A 16,730-nucleotide genomic window follows, 5' to 3' on the forward strand; every position below is an offset into this window, starting at 1 on the left:
TGTATTGGTGCTTTGGGGGTCTTGCTAATGCGACATAGCACCCACCAAAATTCCACCAGAATCTGAGCTGCAAAATCCAAAAATCACTCCTTCCCTTCTGAGTCCTGCCATGCACCCAACTGGTATTTTTTGGTCACATGTGAGGCATTGCCGTACTCGGGAGAAATTGGGGCACAGATTTTGGGGTGCTTTGTCTCCTTCATACCTTCTGAAAATGACAAATTTGGAGCCAGAACTGTATTTTTGTGTAAAAAAAATAATTTTTCATTTTCACTGCCCAGTTGTACCACAATTGGTGAAACCCCTGGGGGTTTGAAATGTACACTATACCCCTAGATGAATTCCCTGAGGGGTGTAGTTTGCAAAATGGGGTCACTTGTGGGGGGGTTCCTAACTTTTAGCATCTTATGGTGCCTAGAAACCTACATGGTGCCTAAAAAATAATCTCATAAAAAGGAGGCTCCAAAATCAAGTAGGTGCTCCTTCTATTATGAAGCCTGTGGTTTGGTCACCGTGCACACTAGGGCCACATATAGGATATTTATGAAAACAAAAGAATTGGGGGAATCAATTTTCAGTCACATTTCTCTAGTAAAATGTACTGTGTTCCTTAGAAAAATGTATTAAAATTGCAAATCTGCAAAAAAAAAGAAATTTTGAAATTTCACCTACACTTTGTTTTAATTCCTGTGAAACACCTAAAGGGTTAACAAACTTCCAAAATGCTGTTTTGAATACTGTGAGGGGTGCAGTTTTTGAAATGGCATCATTTATGGGGGTGTCTCACATACAAGTCCCTCAAAGTCACATCAGAACTGAACTGGTCCCTAAAAAAATCAGTGTTTGAAATTTTCTTGAAAATTTGAGAATTTGCTATTCATATTGTAAGCCTCCTAGTGTCCCAAAAAATTAAAAGGAAGTTGAAATAATGATGTCAACATAAAGTAGACATATGGTCTATGTTAGTTATTCACTATTTTGAGTGGTAAGATTATTTGTCTCACAAGCAGAAAATTTAACATTTTGCAAATCGCTAAATTTTCCATTTTTTCACGATATTTTGGTATTTTTCACAAAAAAACACAGACTGTATCGACCCAAATTTACCACTAATTTGAAGTACAATGTGTCACGAAAAAACAATCTCAAAATCACTGGGATAAGTAAAAGCAAAAAAAAGTTATCCCCACTTAAGTGAGACATGTCAGATTTGAAAAAAAAGGGCTCTGTCAGGAACGCAAAAACTGGCTCTGTCAGGAAGGGGTTAAGGGGTTTGGTAATCCCCCTTAGGTACGAGCTGCAGTGTTTAATATCAATCAGCGCTAAATATCATTTTCTTTCACCCATTATAGATCTGCAATTTGAGAACTTAGATACTCCACACCAATAACCAGGAGATTGTCAGAACAATGCCACCGCACTATGAGACAGCAGGCACCTGCCCATCTCGCCTGCTGCTACAGTAATTATACAGAAGTATAACCAGAATGCGTTGTGCATTTCTTACTCCTTTATGTAAATACACCAAAAACTTTTGTTAGAAGTGATTTTTCTACTTTACAATGGGGACAATGATGTGACTTTAACTAATGCTATCATTTCTGTTTGTATAAAACTGCAGTTCTACATTACACAAAGTTATGTGCAAATAATGTTTTCTGACTTTTTTTTTTTTTTACCCTTTGCACTTTTGATCCAAGGATATTACAGTATATTGCTACTTTTACACTTCTTCTGAAGTGATGGAACCAGACTATAGCTAATAATTTAAGTGGGAAATAATTTGTCTCACCCAGAAACATTTATGAACTAATTAATGGTGTTTTTTTTTTTTTTAAATGCTTATGGCATGGGTCCTTAAACTGCGGCCCTCCAGATGTTGTGAAACTACAAATCCCAGCATGCTTTGCCACAGTTTTGCTATAAGGGAGTGTTAAAACTGTGGCAAGGCATGCTGGGATTTGTAGTTTCACAACATCTGTAGGGCCGCAGTTTGAGGACCCATGGCTTATGGTATTAAAGTAGAGCCATTCCTCACTTAAGGACCTACCTGTTTATCGACCGCTCAGACTTACGACCCGGCCTTCTTTTATCGACCACACTGCGACTGCTCAGACTTACAACCCTGCCTGCTCGGACTTACGACCCGCCCGCCTACCCATTCATGCTTACGACCCACCCAGACTGTTTAGTGACCCGTGCTGCGCATGTTTTGCAGCGTCTCCGTGACATGTCAGAGGATAGAAGGAATATGACTTTTCTTTATTTAGAAGTGTACTGTACTTGTTTTATGTATTTTTATACACATTCGTTTAACAAGTCGTAGGAACGGAACCCGGTCATTAAGTGAGCAATGTCTGTATTTGCTAATTGGAAAACATTCAAGATTAAATTGTTTCAAATATTTTTCACTGTGTTGAGTAATGATTAATTTATTTTGATTTTTTCTAGCAAATAGGAAACCCTATCAGTTTCTTAACGGAGAACATTTTTGTTTGACCAACAATTTACTAATTTAGTACAGAGAATAGTTAGTAACCTGCGCTCCCAGAGGTCTCTAAGGGCCTTATTTTGGTTCATTCTTTCTGACAAAATCTTTCTTAGATGGGCAAAACCATGTGCACTGCAGGTGGGGCAGATGTAACATGTGCAGAGAGAATTAGATTTGGGTGGGGTTTTACTTCAAAGTGAGATCTATATTGCAGTGTAAAAATAAAGCAGTCAGTATTTTTCCTGCACAGAAACAAAATTACTCACCCAAATCTAATTCTCTCTGCACATGTTACATCTGCCCCCCCTGCAGTGCACATGGTTTTGTCCATCTAAGAAGGATTTTGTCAGAAAGAATGAACCAAAATAAGGCCCTAAATGACAATAGTGTGTGTCAAAATAGAGGGGAATGTTGCACTAAGGTATTTGTTTTGCCTGCAAATAATGTGCTTAGATGTTGAGGTATTGTAAAAATACTCTATTAATCGATCAAGGTAGGTAGGATGGGGTAACCGGTGACCGGTGGTGGGCTTGGGGATTCAAGCTTGGAAATGACCTGTGTCCCTTGGGTAAAAAAGGGGGGCAGTCTGCGGGGATGTGGCAGTGGGGAAAAGGGGAGGTCAGCAGGAAAGTCAGCAAGAGGACGTCACAGTCTGGGTACGGTTAAGCAGGTAGGTGTCACGGGACGCTTTTATTCTCCTGCCCCTGCAGCTCCCCAGGAATGGGGCTTTTGAAGGAGATTTAAAAAATCTTGTAAAGCAGTGGTTCTCAAACTCTGTCCTCAGGACCCCACACAGATCACGTTTTCCATGTTGCCTTGCTGGACACAGGTGTATCACCAACTGTCACATTTTAACGATAGACAGGTGACTTGGAAAACGAACTGTGTGTGTGGTCCTGAGGACCTAGGCAGTGGCGTAAGTATCGCTCCGCAGCCCCAGCGATGGCGGGGGGGACGGGGGCAGTCGCAAAATTGTAGTTACGCCAATGGACCTAGGTGGAGATGCACCAAACATTGTCACAATTTATTTTAATTTGAGCAATTTGCATTTTTTCCTGCTGATTTTCTTGGTCAATGCCGTATGCGATATCACTCATTATATCACCTAGTGTGTACGGGGCTTTACACTTCACCTATCTCCAAGATTTGGTTTTTAATATTAATAATATATGGGACATCATACTCTGCTGTTGAAATGCAGCAAATTTACAAATTTTTAAGCTGACAATCCTAATTGTATGTATCTATTGTGATTGTATTACTTTACGGCGACTGCTGTCTGTCAGGCATTCCCAACCACGGTCCTCAAGGCAGTGAAGGTTTTAGTAATATCCAGGCTTCAGCACAGATGGTTTAATCAGAATCACTCAGGTAATAATTAAGTCACCTGTGCTCAAGCCTGGATATCACTAAAAGCTGAGCTGTTGGTGTGCCTTGAGGACCATGGTTGGGAATGCTTGGTCTATGTTTTTCCATTACTGTAAAACTTTTGGCTGATGCCTCAATATAATAAAATTATACATCTAAAAAAAAAAAAAACCTGTATTACATGTTTGTGTATAACTATAAGCGCATAGATGTTGGTGGCAAATGAACTACATTTCAATGTAATTACCATATGTTCACCTTATTACATTAGTAGTTTTTACGTAGATTTTTGAAATAGTACAATAAAAGTCTACACTGATTACATTGTGACAGTTTTGTTAGCATAAGCAAAACTGATGTCATTAACCATAGGCTGCATGTTTTCTGTTGAGAATACTTACTCAGCATCAGACTGTACAGCTGGTTTTGCCTATATCATATTGCAGGGAAAGAACGTTTTCCAGCCAAAAAGAGGAAAAAAATCATTTCTTGTAGAGCTCCATTGTTATTTACAGTATACATAATGTAGCCATCTTTCCATGACCGATATTTGTAGGTATTCTGTGTCAACCTGTAAAAGTGTAAGATTACATATAACTTATACTGTAGTGAGAAGTATTGTAAATTCATAATTTTATTCAATTGTACAACACTAACCTGACACCAGTGTGAGAATTGCCCTTTCTTTCTAGAGAACATATAGAATTGTAGATTCTGAAGTAAATCCAGCTAGACTCTAGAGGGTGACATTTTGAGTGTTTTTTTTTTTTAATTGAGTGCGGTATGTCTTATTGGTATATGATCTCTAGGTTGACTTCATTAAGGTGGACCACTGAAGGTCAACAGGGTTTAGTTTGACACCTGAAATAGATCAACATGGTTGGAAGATTGACACAAGCATTTGATCGACAATGAAGGTCAACAGTGAGCCAACATGTGCTGACAGGCGGTATTTCATACCCTACCATCCACTACAGTGTGGTGGGAGAATAAAATAGCGCAGCGAGCCACTGTGCCGGGAGCATGGCAAGCGCAGCGGTATGCTTAGACGGCATCCATGCTGACTATGTCGACATTTGAATAAAAAACTGTGAAAAACTCATGTCAGCCTTATGACTTTCAACCCATTGCCGACTTAATGCTTGTGTTGACCTCAGCCCCGTTGACCTTCAGTGGTCGGCCCAATGTATGTCAACCTTAATTTAGTAGACTCTATGAGCCATACTAGTCTTATTATGCTTACAATATGCAATGCTTACTCCCTACCCTGCTTTCCTATGTCTCGTAGCTTTTGTATTTCAATTGTGCAGAGAGGTATGGAGGCAGTACGTCCAAGAGAGAACATAGTTCATGGAGATTGTACATTATTACATTTTTCGACACATGCATCAAATGCCAATTAACTCTGGATTGTTAATTAATTGTGATTTCTGGAGATCTTGAGGGCTTTTTTAATACTCTTTGCAGTGGCAGCTTGAGTAAACCCAATGTCCCGACCGCCCATGTGCATCAGATAACCATTTCTGGAGCCTGACATTGCAGGATTTATGTGTAGTCTTGGACTGGTAGTGCAAGATGAAATACATGGAATCCTGTCACATTCCATTCTGTGTCATCACTTAAAAACACAGCTAACCACAGTAATTTGTTAACTGCCCACCATGTCAATAAACGCAATAATAGAAGTTCAGGAATTTCACAATAGTTAAAGGTTACATTTTCATTTATTTATTATGGTGGGGTCATGTGACTTCTAGGAGCTATGGATGAGCCTGGCTTTCCATGAAAAGGAATCTGACCCAAACATGACCTTAGCAGTGTCTTTTGCTAGGTCTGTAATGTGTGATGTGCATTTTTACAGATTCCTTTATTGCGGAAAAGAGCAAATTTTTCTAGTTTCACACCAATGCACTTTGGTTACAGCCAGAGGGTGGAATTTAAAAACCTCTTACGGAACATAACCAGGGAGTACATCTACGTATGCACAGAGCGACCCAACAGGTGCAGGGGTTGCTGGGATGAACTTGATTGGATCCCTCTGACAGCACAATGCGGAAAAGAGTCCATAGGTTGTTAGAAGGTAATTCCAGCAATAGCATTGCCAGGCTTAGAACATATAGAAAATGCAGTAAAAATCCACCCAAAAAAATTGGATTTTACCCCAATTTCTGTTTAGTAAAACCTGAAGGTTTTTTTTATTTTATTTATGTATTTATTTATACAAAATAATTAGAGCAATAGGTTAGCACTGGAGAAAAGACTACAGTTTACAATCTTTTTCTGTAGTTCTGTATTTTCAGCCCTGCAAATATTTTTGTTAATGTTCCCGTCACTAAATTTGGACTTGTGCAGATTGTTATGTATTGCTTCTACGTGCGGCAATGCAGAATCATTGTGACTCCATATAAATAAAATATACGGTAATAGCTGGTGATTTTTCGTAAAATAATACAGATTTCTCAATATTAATAAATGGATGTGATCTTCGCTCCTGACCTATCCTTTTATGTCCTCTCTTGGGTATCTAGCTGCCTCTCTGCCATCTCTTCCTGGATGTCTCAGCACTCTCTAAAGCTCAATTTCAACAAAGCCAAACTCATCTTTCCTTCATCCAGAGTGCTCTTCCACAATAGCTCCATCACTGTTATCAATTACATAGGTGTAATTAAATAATCTCCTCTGTCCCCTAACTCTGCTGCTTGTGTCGCTCTTGACTCCCTCCTCTACTTTGTCCCCCCATGTCCAATCTCTGGACCAATCCTGTCGGTTCCAGCTACGCAACATCTTTCACATCAGGCCTTTCCTCTCCCTGAGTGCGACTAAATGTATTATTCTCTTACTGGTCATCTCACATTTCGACAACTGAACTGGCCTCCCAAACTCCCTGCTATCTCATCTCAACTCTGAAACTAGACACTTCTTCCTCTCCTGCTGCTCCACTTCTGCCAAGCCCCATCAAAAAAATCTGCACTGGCTCCCATTATTCTACAGAATAGTCTTCAAACTCCACAACCTCAGATACAATGCCCTCTCTATCTCCACTGTTCCCTACATCTCCAACCTCATTTCCTGTGACCTGTGTCATTCCCAATGGCTGTCGACTCTTCCCTAACCTGGTCACTGCATCCCATGTGCGTATCCAAGATTTTTCCCTTGTTGCCCCCCTTTATGACCTTGCAAAGCTTTAAATGGGCACTGAAAACGGACATGTTCACCAAGGGAGCTCTCTCCCATTCAGCTACAGTACCATCTATCACTGCAGCTCTTCTCACTCTTAATCGCTCATCTCTACCAATGACAACCCGCCCATTGTTGTATGTGGACAACTCCTTTGCTTCCTTATATCTGAAGCTGTATTGTGTACTGAGATTTATGGTGCTTATTGTTACCTGTGCTCTGTTTAAGTTTATCAGTTACTTTAATGTTTAGTTCTGTGTACCCTATATTGTTCTCATGTATGCCATATGTATTGAGCTGCGAATCACTTGTGGTGCCTTTATAAATAACGTAATAATAATTTGCAAACACATGCATAGCTCTAAAGGTGGCCATACACTACTGTGATCTCTTGCAGCAGTGTATGGCCATCCGATCCCCCGCAAGCCCGGGACCTTCCCTGGTGGCAGGATTGCATGTGATACATTGTATGTGGTCCTTTCACATCAGAATCAACTTTATTGGCCATGTATACTCGCGTATACTAGGAATTTTTTTCAGATTTCATTCCAGCTACAAGCAGGGGAACACAAGGGTACTGTAGGTCACCTACAAAGACATTTCAACTTTTTTGCATACATACAGTGGATATTTTACGTTTCATTGGTGCGTATGGAAGACAATTTGCATATTTACGGTAAGCATAGTTAAGCAACTCAATTTGGCATTAGTTTGCAGTACACTGTTCAGAAGCATGGTAAGCATAGTTGGCGACGCAATTTTAGCATTAGTTTGCAGTGCATTGTTCAATTGGTGGATAGCTATCGGGAAGAAGCTTCTCGCGGTTCTGGACCACTTGGCAGTGATCACTCTGAAGCGTCTACGTGATGGGAGAATGTCAAAAAGATTGTGACCAGGGTGAAGCTTGTCCGTCGCGATCTTCACCGCATGTGGCGTATCGCATTCGACCTCAGTTTCCCACTGTGGTAGGGTCCGAGGTCAGACCTGCATGCAAGTAACAAGGTCTGATACATCAAACGCATCTGATTTGGGCCAATTTTTAGTTCCGATCCGACGAGAACGGGTGAAAACGCCCAAATCCCGGTAGTGTATGGGGGCCTTCTAGACTTTTATTAAATTGAAAAAATGTACACGACAGGACATCTTGTGCTTAATAAGTACGAGGTGGAAAATACTTGTTGGGAAAATGTCTTGGACACTTATTCATACAAAATTTTGTCTGGTTTTTATTTTGTATTATGCTAATTATTACATGGTGTTCTGTGAATGCCAAGGACAAACACACAAGCAACTATATGCGTAAATTATTTGTTTCTGTCTTTGTATTCATTGTTTTGGCAGCGGAGCTCTAGTAGCACATCTTTAAAATAAAATAAAAAATCATAAAGCTGTGTTTTCACAGTATGTTGACAGACAATACAAGTATGGATACCGCAAAACAAATTCAGTCCTTACCTATCATAGGTGCAGGCAAGGGGAGAGCAACGAATGCCATCGCCACTGAGCACATTTACTTTATTGAGCTGCTTATGCGGACATATTATTTGGGTACTAGTTTCCTAGCACGGCGCCCATTGCATACTATCGCATGCCTAAATTAGTGGTATGCGATGGGACCCGATTTTCAGGTCCTAAGAGCTGCACTGTACAATTTTAAAATCGCATTGCATGCCATTAAAATGTCATGCGATGCGATCAAAACGATGATTTAATTGTACATGTACCCTGTGCCGCGAGTTTAAAAAGGTTGAAAATCACTGATCTAGTGGGTTGAATTCAGTATATTGTTGTACAAACAAACAATGGTACTTGTTTCCTAGCATGGCGCCAATGATTTTAATCTTATTACATCCTTTTGATCTCATCGCATGCGACCAGATCGCATGTAATGTGATGCGATCAAAATGATGATTTAATTGTACATGCACCCTGATGGGTGATTAGTATGTTATATGCACCACCATTGTTAACGCCACCGCCACTATTAACAGCAACCCGAAGTGTGGCGAGCGCAGCCGGTACGCGTCCTCCGACCTTTTCATACCCCCACTATCCACGTCAGCGTGGGGTTGATTTTATATAGTTATCCACGTCCCCTCGCTTGTGGCTCGCTGCGCTCGCCACACTATATAAAATCAACTCCATGCCGACGTGGATAGTGGGGGTATGAAAAAGTCGGAGGACGCGTACCGCCGCCCCTCGCGGGCTCGCTGCGCTCGCCACGCTTCGGGTTGGCGTTAATAGTGGTGGTGGCGTTAACGATGGGGGTGCATATAACATACTAATCACCCATCAGGATGCATGTACAATTAAATCATCATTTTGATCACATCACATGCGATCTGGTCGCATGTGATGCGATCAAAACAATGTAATAAGATTAAAATCGTGGGCACCGTGCTAGGAAACAAGTACCATTGTTTGTTTGCACAACAATATACTGAATTCAACCCACTAGATCAGTGATTTTCAACCTTTTTAAACTCGCGGCACACCAACAAGACTTTAAAATTGCTAAGGCACACCATCATTGTGGACCCCACAGTGAATAAATAAAAAACAGTGGCCCCCACAGTAGTACAAACACATTGATAGCCCCCACACTTTGCTAATCCCTGCTTTTTCTACAAATGACCTGCTGGTATAAATGGAGCAGCATGGAGGAGCTATAGGCAGGTGGTTGGGCACTCCATGCATGTAGGCAATGTGGCGTGTGTGACCAATTAGTCCCCCAAGGTTACGACCGGGTCCATGGAAAAGCACAGTGCTGCAGGAGCCGGCTACTGATAGTGGTGATAGCTGTGCAGGCATATGCGGTGGGCCTCTCTAAGGGTCAATGGTATACCTGGCAACCGCTCGCAGTACAGCGGTTGAAAAACTCTGCACTAGATTATATATACCCCACAACAAGCTCAATTGAAGTAACCTGGGGGAATATAGGTTTACCGAATTAGGAACCTATAGTAATATGAATCCTTAAAAGTCCTTCTAACCGAGGTCCCTACAGGGTGATACAACACTGACCTTTTCGTGGAGATAAGAGGATATGTAAAGAGACTTCCATCACTGTATATTTGCTGACCATACACTGCCAGCATTGGAGAATAATTACAGTTTAATGATACTTCCTTTTTGAGATTTTTATTTAAACAACATAGATTCAGTGGAGTAAATTTTATTACATGGGAGTTATATTGAAGATGGGATGTTGCTCATAGCAACCAATCAGATTCTATCTATTATTTATTTAGTTCATCTAGAACTGGGGTAGCCAACCCTAGACCTCGAGAGCTACCAACAGTGCATGTTTTGCCGGTCTCCTCACAGAATCACAAGTGAGCTAATTAGCTCCATCTGTGTAATGTGTCAGTGATTAATGAGTGCAGCAGCTAGGTTGTCTGGAAAATGTGAACTGTTGGTAGCTCTCGAGGGCTAGGGTTGGCTACCACTGATCTAGAAGATAATAGATATGAGCTGTTTAATACAATTTTCTGGGCAAGAGATGACTTGTTCGTCTCTTGCCCAGAAAAAAAATGAATACAGAAAAGTAACAAACGTTACACAGTCAAATGTTTATAACGGAGATCATTGTAGGGAGTGTCCAAAAATACATGTAAACTAAATCGAGTAGTAAAGAACATGAAGGATACTCAATTGTCACAGGTACTGTAGCTTTTGTGAGAAATAAAACTATCCTCTAACTTCTCTTGGTTTGGCTAACTTTGCAACAACCATTACAATGAAACTTCATCCACGTCATCTGCTTGGGGATAGACAAAATACAAATCTTTCCCCATCTTCGTTCAAAGGAATTGTATCTTAATGACACTAGAGTATACTACATACATTGTTGTCTCTTAAGAAACAATCCTTTGAATTAATCTGGCAACTTTTAAAAAATCACCTCTATGTCCCTGTTTTCATGGAATGACCCTATTACGAAAGTGACTTTTCCATGTACCAAAAGACTAAACATGTGAAATACACAATAAGCAATCACCAAGATGTCACAAAAAAAATGTAGATATATGACCTGGGGCAGAACCACTATGAATCTAATAAAGCTTAAGCTACAGGGCCTGTAATACAAGAGGTGCCCTGAAGTGAATTTTTTGTTAAGAAAATCAATGGAGTTTTTAAGTGTGTATTATTAAAATAAGGTTGTTTTAGTAACAGAATTTCACCTTTTTGTTTTTATGTACTGTACCGTATGGTCTAGCTCATCCCCCAATAACAGCATGACAACCAATCTTCTAGAGCAGCGGTTCTCAAACTTTGGGTCCTGACCCCAAAGTGAGTCCTCGCCTTCGCAGTATGGGGTCATGATGCCATGTTGCTGACATCAGGCTGATGACTTCTCTAATCTCAGTCACTGATTCAAGGAGTTTCAAATATCTGAGTTGTCTGTTACTTCATGCTCCTCCCATCAATTTGTGCCTCCACGATGTTGCCATGTATGTGCTGTCTGCTGACTACAAATGTGATGTGATGACCTTCTGCAGTAACTTGCTGGGGTGCTGTAATTATTTTTGTTGTTTGTTGGGGTCCCAGAGCAAAATAGTTTGAGGTCCCCTGTTCTACAGTAGCTCGTATGTGTATCACTTAGTACTGAAGGAGCTGCTGGGAGTTTTGTGTTCTGAAAATAGCATGATATGTGTATCTGTTTTGAACTCCAATTCATAGCAGTCTGCAGAACTTCTTCTTTTTATGACATTCCCAGGATTGGAGGAGACTAAGAGGTGTGTTCAATGCAGCGACGAGGGGAGTTTGTACAGTGAGGATGGCTTATTTTTGGCAAGGAAAAGCCATCCTCACCATCCAATCCTCTCGTTGTAGTCAATGATTTGCCTTAAATGGCGAGGTTCTCCGCAAATGCAGGGAGCCCGCAGTATTTTGTGGTGAGCCTCGCCATTTTGATGGCCACGCTTGCCATTTCCACCTTGCTGAAAGGAACCAGCAAGGTGGAAACTGCGAGTGAAGGGGGCAGTTGAATACTCCTACGACATGCTATAGGCACTGCTTGCCATCTTAGCTCTCTGTCAGAGCATTGAATACACCCCTAAGAAGGCCCATCCTTGGAAAAACGCTGGGAGCTATTAAAAGTAATAAGGAGCTAGGGACAAGGAGGCATCCTAATAAGGATATTTTGCTATTGTGCATAAGTTTCTGCTTTCAGAAGGTTTATTGAAGGGGTGACCATGTTGTGAGGTGATTACAAAGTGGAGGTTCTGTTAGGTCATTACAGAAAGGGGAAGTGCTGTGAAAGGTGGACATTAAAGGCATTGGGAAAACTCATCCTGTCACATTATTATTATTATTATTATTATTATTATTATTATTATTATTATAAGGCGCCACAAGTGGTACGCAGCGCCGTACATGTAGAACAGTACAAGGTATACAGAATTAGACATAAAACCGACTGCAGAACAAAAACTGAGCACAATTCTTAGTACACAATACTGCTGAGATATAGGGAAGTGAGTAAGAAGAGATGCAGGTATAGATGGTAGGTGAATAAGAGAGCTGTAATTGAAATGCAAGAAGAGTGCTGTGAGAACAGGAGGGAGGAGGGCCCTGCTCTAAGGAGCTTACAATCTAGAGGGAGGGGGTGACATGAGGTGCAGATAAGGAGACCTGAGGCAAGAAGTGAGCATGGCACGGATGGTCAGGACATGAGGTAGCAGGTAGGGTAAATAGTGTGAGAAGCAGGTGTAGAGGGACATATACAGTGCAGAGATAATTGATGTGGATACTGGCACACTGAGATGGTTACAGAGAATATATGACTTGTGATGAACAGAAAGTACTGGCGATGATCATAAGTCTTAAAGACCTGCAGGCAGGGAGCTCGGTGCCTGCAGACTGTCTCCCCATACCAAATACTTGACCTGTTCCCGCAGACAGCCTGCAGCCTTTGCGGGTGCCACCCATGGGTAAGGGAGGTGTGGGGACTGTGAGCTCTACTCTCTCTTCTGTTCTTATAACAAAAGGTCAGGTCATTTGGCCCTTGTTGAATGTTAACGTATTGTTGCTGGTTGTGAAGCGGCCCCCATAGCAGTTTAAGCCTAAAAATGTATGTCCAGCACATATGACAGAAGTCTTGTATACACAAACTGGAGACATATAAATATAAATACTAGAATATTGTACAGTTGTGTAAACTCCTGTCTGATAACATAGTTTTCCAAAAGAATGGTAAAATACCACCTATATAGTACCCTGATTACTTATCCCACTAAGGGCTTTCTGAGCAATGCTATGAACAATATCGACTAGTTTGTACACTCAATATCGTTAAGAGTGTGCCATACCTCCCAACATGAGCCTCTCCAGGAGGGACACAATGCTCTGCTCCTGGACTTCCCTCTTAATGCATGATTACCTTCATCTGTGTTGAACATGTTAATTTGTTTGAAAGTTTGTTGTACAAAGGTGAGGGCAATCACACATAAAGAGGGAAGTACAGGAACAGAGCAATGTGTCCCTCCTGGAGAGGCTCATGTTGGGAGGTATGGTGTGCTCTCCCGCACATCGTTAAGGACCCCCTATCTCGTCTGAACATGTTCAGGTGAGGGAGTCCTCGTTAAGGACAGCCATGCTGTCGCTCCCCTGCTGTAAATCCCTTTTCCCTCGGCATCAGCAACATGCCGTGTGTGTATGCACTTGCTGACGCCGGCAACTCGCAGGGTCACTCTCGCCAATATCGGTGTCTGCAGGGACTCGTTTAGTGTTCACAGGGCTTTATAGAAATACAGAGGGGAAGGTTTGCATACTTACCACCCAGGTGTGAGAATCCTAAGCTTCAGGATGCTACTGTCTCCTGTATTCTGACCTCCAGCATCCCGATACTATGCCAATATATTGTATGTACCGAATGTCAACGATTGTGTTGGAAGATTGAGGTATAGTACATTTTGAGCTGATGGTTGTCTTTGTTTTCCCGCACACTACTTGTAATAAAGTGCAACTGTAATAAACAATATGAGAATTTCAGTTTGCCAGCATTTTACTATAATTCAATGTTATGCATACGTATAATATAACATGTTTATGTTTAAAAGACCATGTATACACACAGTCAAACAAATACTTTAATTCACTGAAAATGTATGTATTCATCCATAATCTCGTAACTGTGTTCTAATCAGTTAAGTGTTCGCTTATTGTTTGAACCAATGTGAAAAGTGATCCCTTCCAAATGGAACACAGATATAAAAGCTTTCCCAAGTGTATGGGAAGCCGTAATGGGAAGGTCTGGCCTTATAGCTGATTATGTATGAGTCACCTTATTGTTCTTGGCACTACAAGACTATCACTTTTCTCTGGAAAGCACTGCTGGGATGAATGTTGTACATCAGTGCAAATGTCTTCTGGGTTTATGCAAGAAGCAAAGACCACACCTTTGTGTATTTATTTATTAACAGTTTCTTATATAGCGCATACATATTCCGCAGCGCTTTACAGAGAATATTTGAACATTCACATCAGTCCCTGCCCCAATGGAGCTTACAATCTATGGCCCTTATTCTGATCGGTGCGGATATTCCCGCATTCTTACGGAGCGGTCCGCACGCCACGGTGTTTTGCCGCATGCGGCCATCATCCGTAGAAACGCCCACGTGTCCTCCGCATTCGGACGGACTCACTCTTTAAGAACAGGGCGTGTTTACGGACGACATACAAACCATGCGTGTGCGGGAGAAACACTCCGATTCTGCACGGTATTACAGAGTATTACAGAGTATGCTCGGAAATACCGCATCCGACCGGGAGCCAAGCGGTGCTACCGCCCGTAAGCGGAGTATTTACGCCAAACAACCCACTATTAAGTATCTTCTGCAATACATCACATGACCCACTTATTCAATTACCTATCCTCATAAAAAACTGCTTATTTGGAATTGGAATCAATTAGATGCCAATATATCTTTACAAGCATGCCTAACACATGCATTGCACACATTAACCCTTACAGCAATTTAAGTGCAATGGTTTGTATTAGACCCTGTGTAAAAGATTATAAACAATCTACACATATACTGTTTAATGTGCAAAGAAAACCAACAACTGTGAACTTGCATAAACAATTTATTTGAAAACACAATTAACATATAAATAAAAAAATATCAAATAATAAATTAAATCAGGAGATCTCTGAGGTCCTGCAGGTCGGCTAGCAGTAGCCTCAAATGGTGCTCCGCCCGCAGGAGGGCCCCACGCACCCCCTCATCTGCCGGTGTGGTGTCATCTGTGGGCATGTCAAAGGGGCAAAAATTAGTCATGTTATTCATGCATACATTTCACATACTGCGACATAAATTGCACAAATGCTAGGTGACATGTGTGTGTGTGTGTATATATATATATATATATATCTATCTATGTAGAGAGATAGAGACACACATAGATAAATAGATATGACACATACATATATACATACATGCAAACTTATTTACTACATACTGTCTTTTTTTGCCTCTACCCTTTACTCTGCAGAAGACATAACAGTCATAGTGTTTCTTCTCAGTCACAACCCACCCATGACTAACCAATGACAAGCATGTCATGGCCTCCGTCAATAAGAACTTGTCACAATCTGCTCAGTCTAAGTTCAGTGATGGTTCGTGGCATGGGAGTTATGCAAATGTCAGGAATGCACAGTACACATCCTCAAAATCATAATTCTGTCTAAACCAACCTACAATTCTGTGAGGGCAAAAAAACAATCTGAACTACAGGGGGTGTTTAGGTAGAGGAGGCTCCTGGGACACTGGCAACTTCTGACTCCATTCCAAGGTAGGCCGGGCCATACTCCATTTATAGCATACATCCTAGAGTTTATAAATAACATTCACCAACAATATAGATTCCACGATTTGATGGGTCATAATCTACGATTGCAGCAGGTGAATTTAATCCACAAATGATCCACTCATCCCTTTACTCCAGGATCCTGTTTAACTACAACGGTTATGTGGCAGTCAAAATGGAGCTCCAACCCATCCCACAAACCTGTGTAATTGAGAGGTGTCCTGGATGAAAGGGATGCCTTGGACACCCCATCTAACCCGTACCTGTATCTGTAGCTACCCACTTTGGGGTCTATATGAATAGTATTGGAACAAAATTTTTAATCACCAGTGCTACATAACAAATACCAGTACAACTACTTCATGAATGATGCATTATGTAAACATACCGATCTGCTGGGACTCCGGGGCTTGGCACGCCTCCTCCCCCTCGGAATCGGAATCCTCTGGGGCAACCGTGGCCTCCTCAGCCCCCTCCTCCGCCAGCTCCTCTGCCACCATGACCACGTCCACCTCCTCCGCCACAAGCACCTCCTCCTCCACCTCCTCCTCCTCCTCCACCTCCTCCTCCTCCACCTCCTCCTCCACCACCACCTCCTCCTCCGCCACCAACACCTCCTCCTCTGCCACCAACTCCTCTTCCACCTCCTCCACCACCACCTCCTCAGGCACCTCCTCCTCCTCCACCACCTCCTCCACCATCTCCTCCACCATCTCCTCCAACATTTCCTCCTCCACTTCCTCCTCCTCCACCCTTGCCGCCACCTCCTCCTCAGGGTCTTGGGCCTCCTCCTGGGCCAGGGCTGCCTCGGCCTCTTCACGGGCCTGTCGGGCTCGGGCTCGTGCTGTGTGGTAGAAAAAAAAATCATGGTCAATGTCGG

At 41.9% G+C, this 16,730-nt stretch overlaps 1 protein-coding gene and 1 long non-coding RNA gene across 3 annotated transcripts in view; one reads left to right on the forward strand and one right to left on the reverse strand.

Moving 5' to 3' along the window:
- The window catches only part of TSPAN5 (tetraspanin 5), a 144,403-nt gene that overhangs the window by 16,889 nt on the left and 110,784 nt on the right, over positions 1–16,730 (forward strand). Inside the window, exon 2 of one of the 2 annotated variants that reach the window (XM_083179062.1) lies at positions 1,353–1,476. The exons of the other annotated variant lie outside the window; for it this stretch is intronic. Within the exon in view, the coding sequence (XP_083035188.1) occupies positions 1,423–1,476 (54 nt within the window). The 5' untranslated portion in view covers positions 1,353–1,422. The remainder of the gene's footprint in view (positions 1–1,352; positions 1,477–16,730) is intronic. 2 annotated transcript variants of the gene reach the window in all.
- On the reverse strand, positions 15,110–16,330 carry LOC146026941 (uncharacterized). Its single transcript, XR_014454588.1, has 2 exons — positions 16,239–16,330; positions 15,110–15,287 (listed from the first exon to the last, which is right to left on the reverse strand). It is a non-coding gene; the product is annotated as an uncharacterized LOC146026941 (long non-coding RNA).

This window comes from Crinia signifera, chromosome 1 (genome assembly GCF_055691185.1).
Source record: "Crinia signifera chromosome 1, ASM5569118v1, whole genome shotgun sequence".
Classification (NCBI taxonomy): domain Eukaryota; kingdom Metazoa; phylum Chordata; class Amphibia; order Anura; family Myobatrachidae; genus Crinia; species Crinia signifera.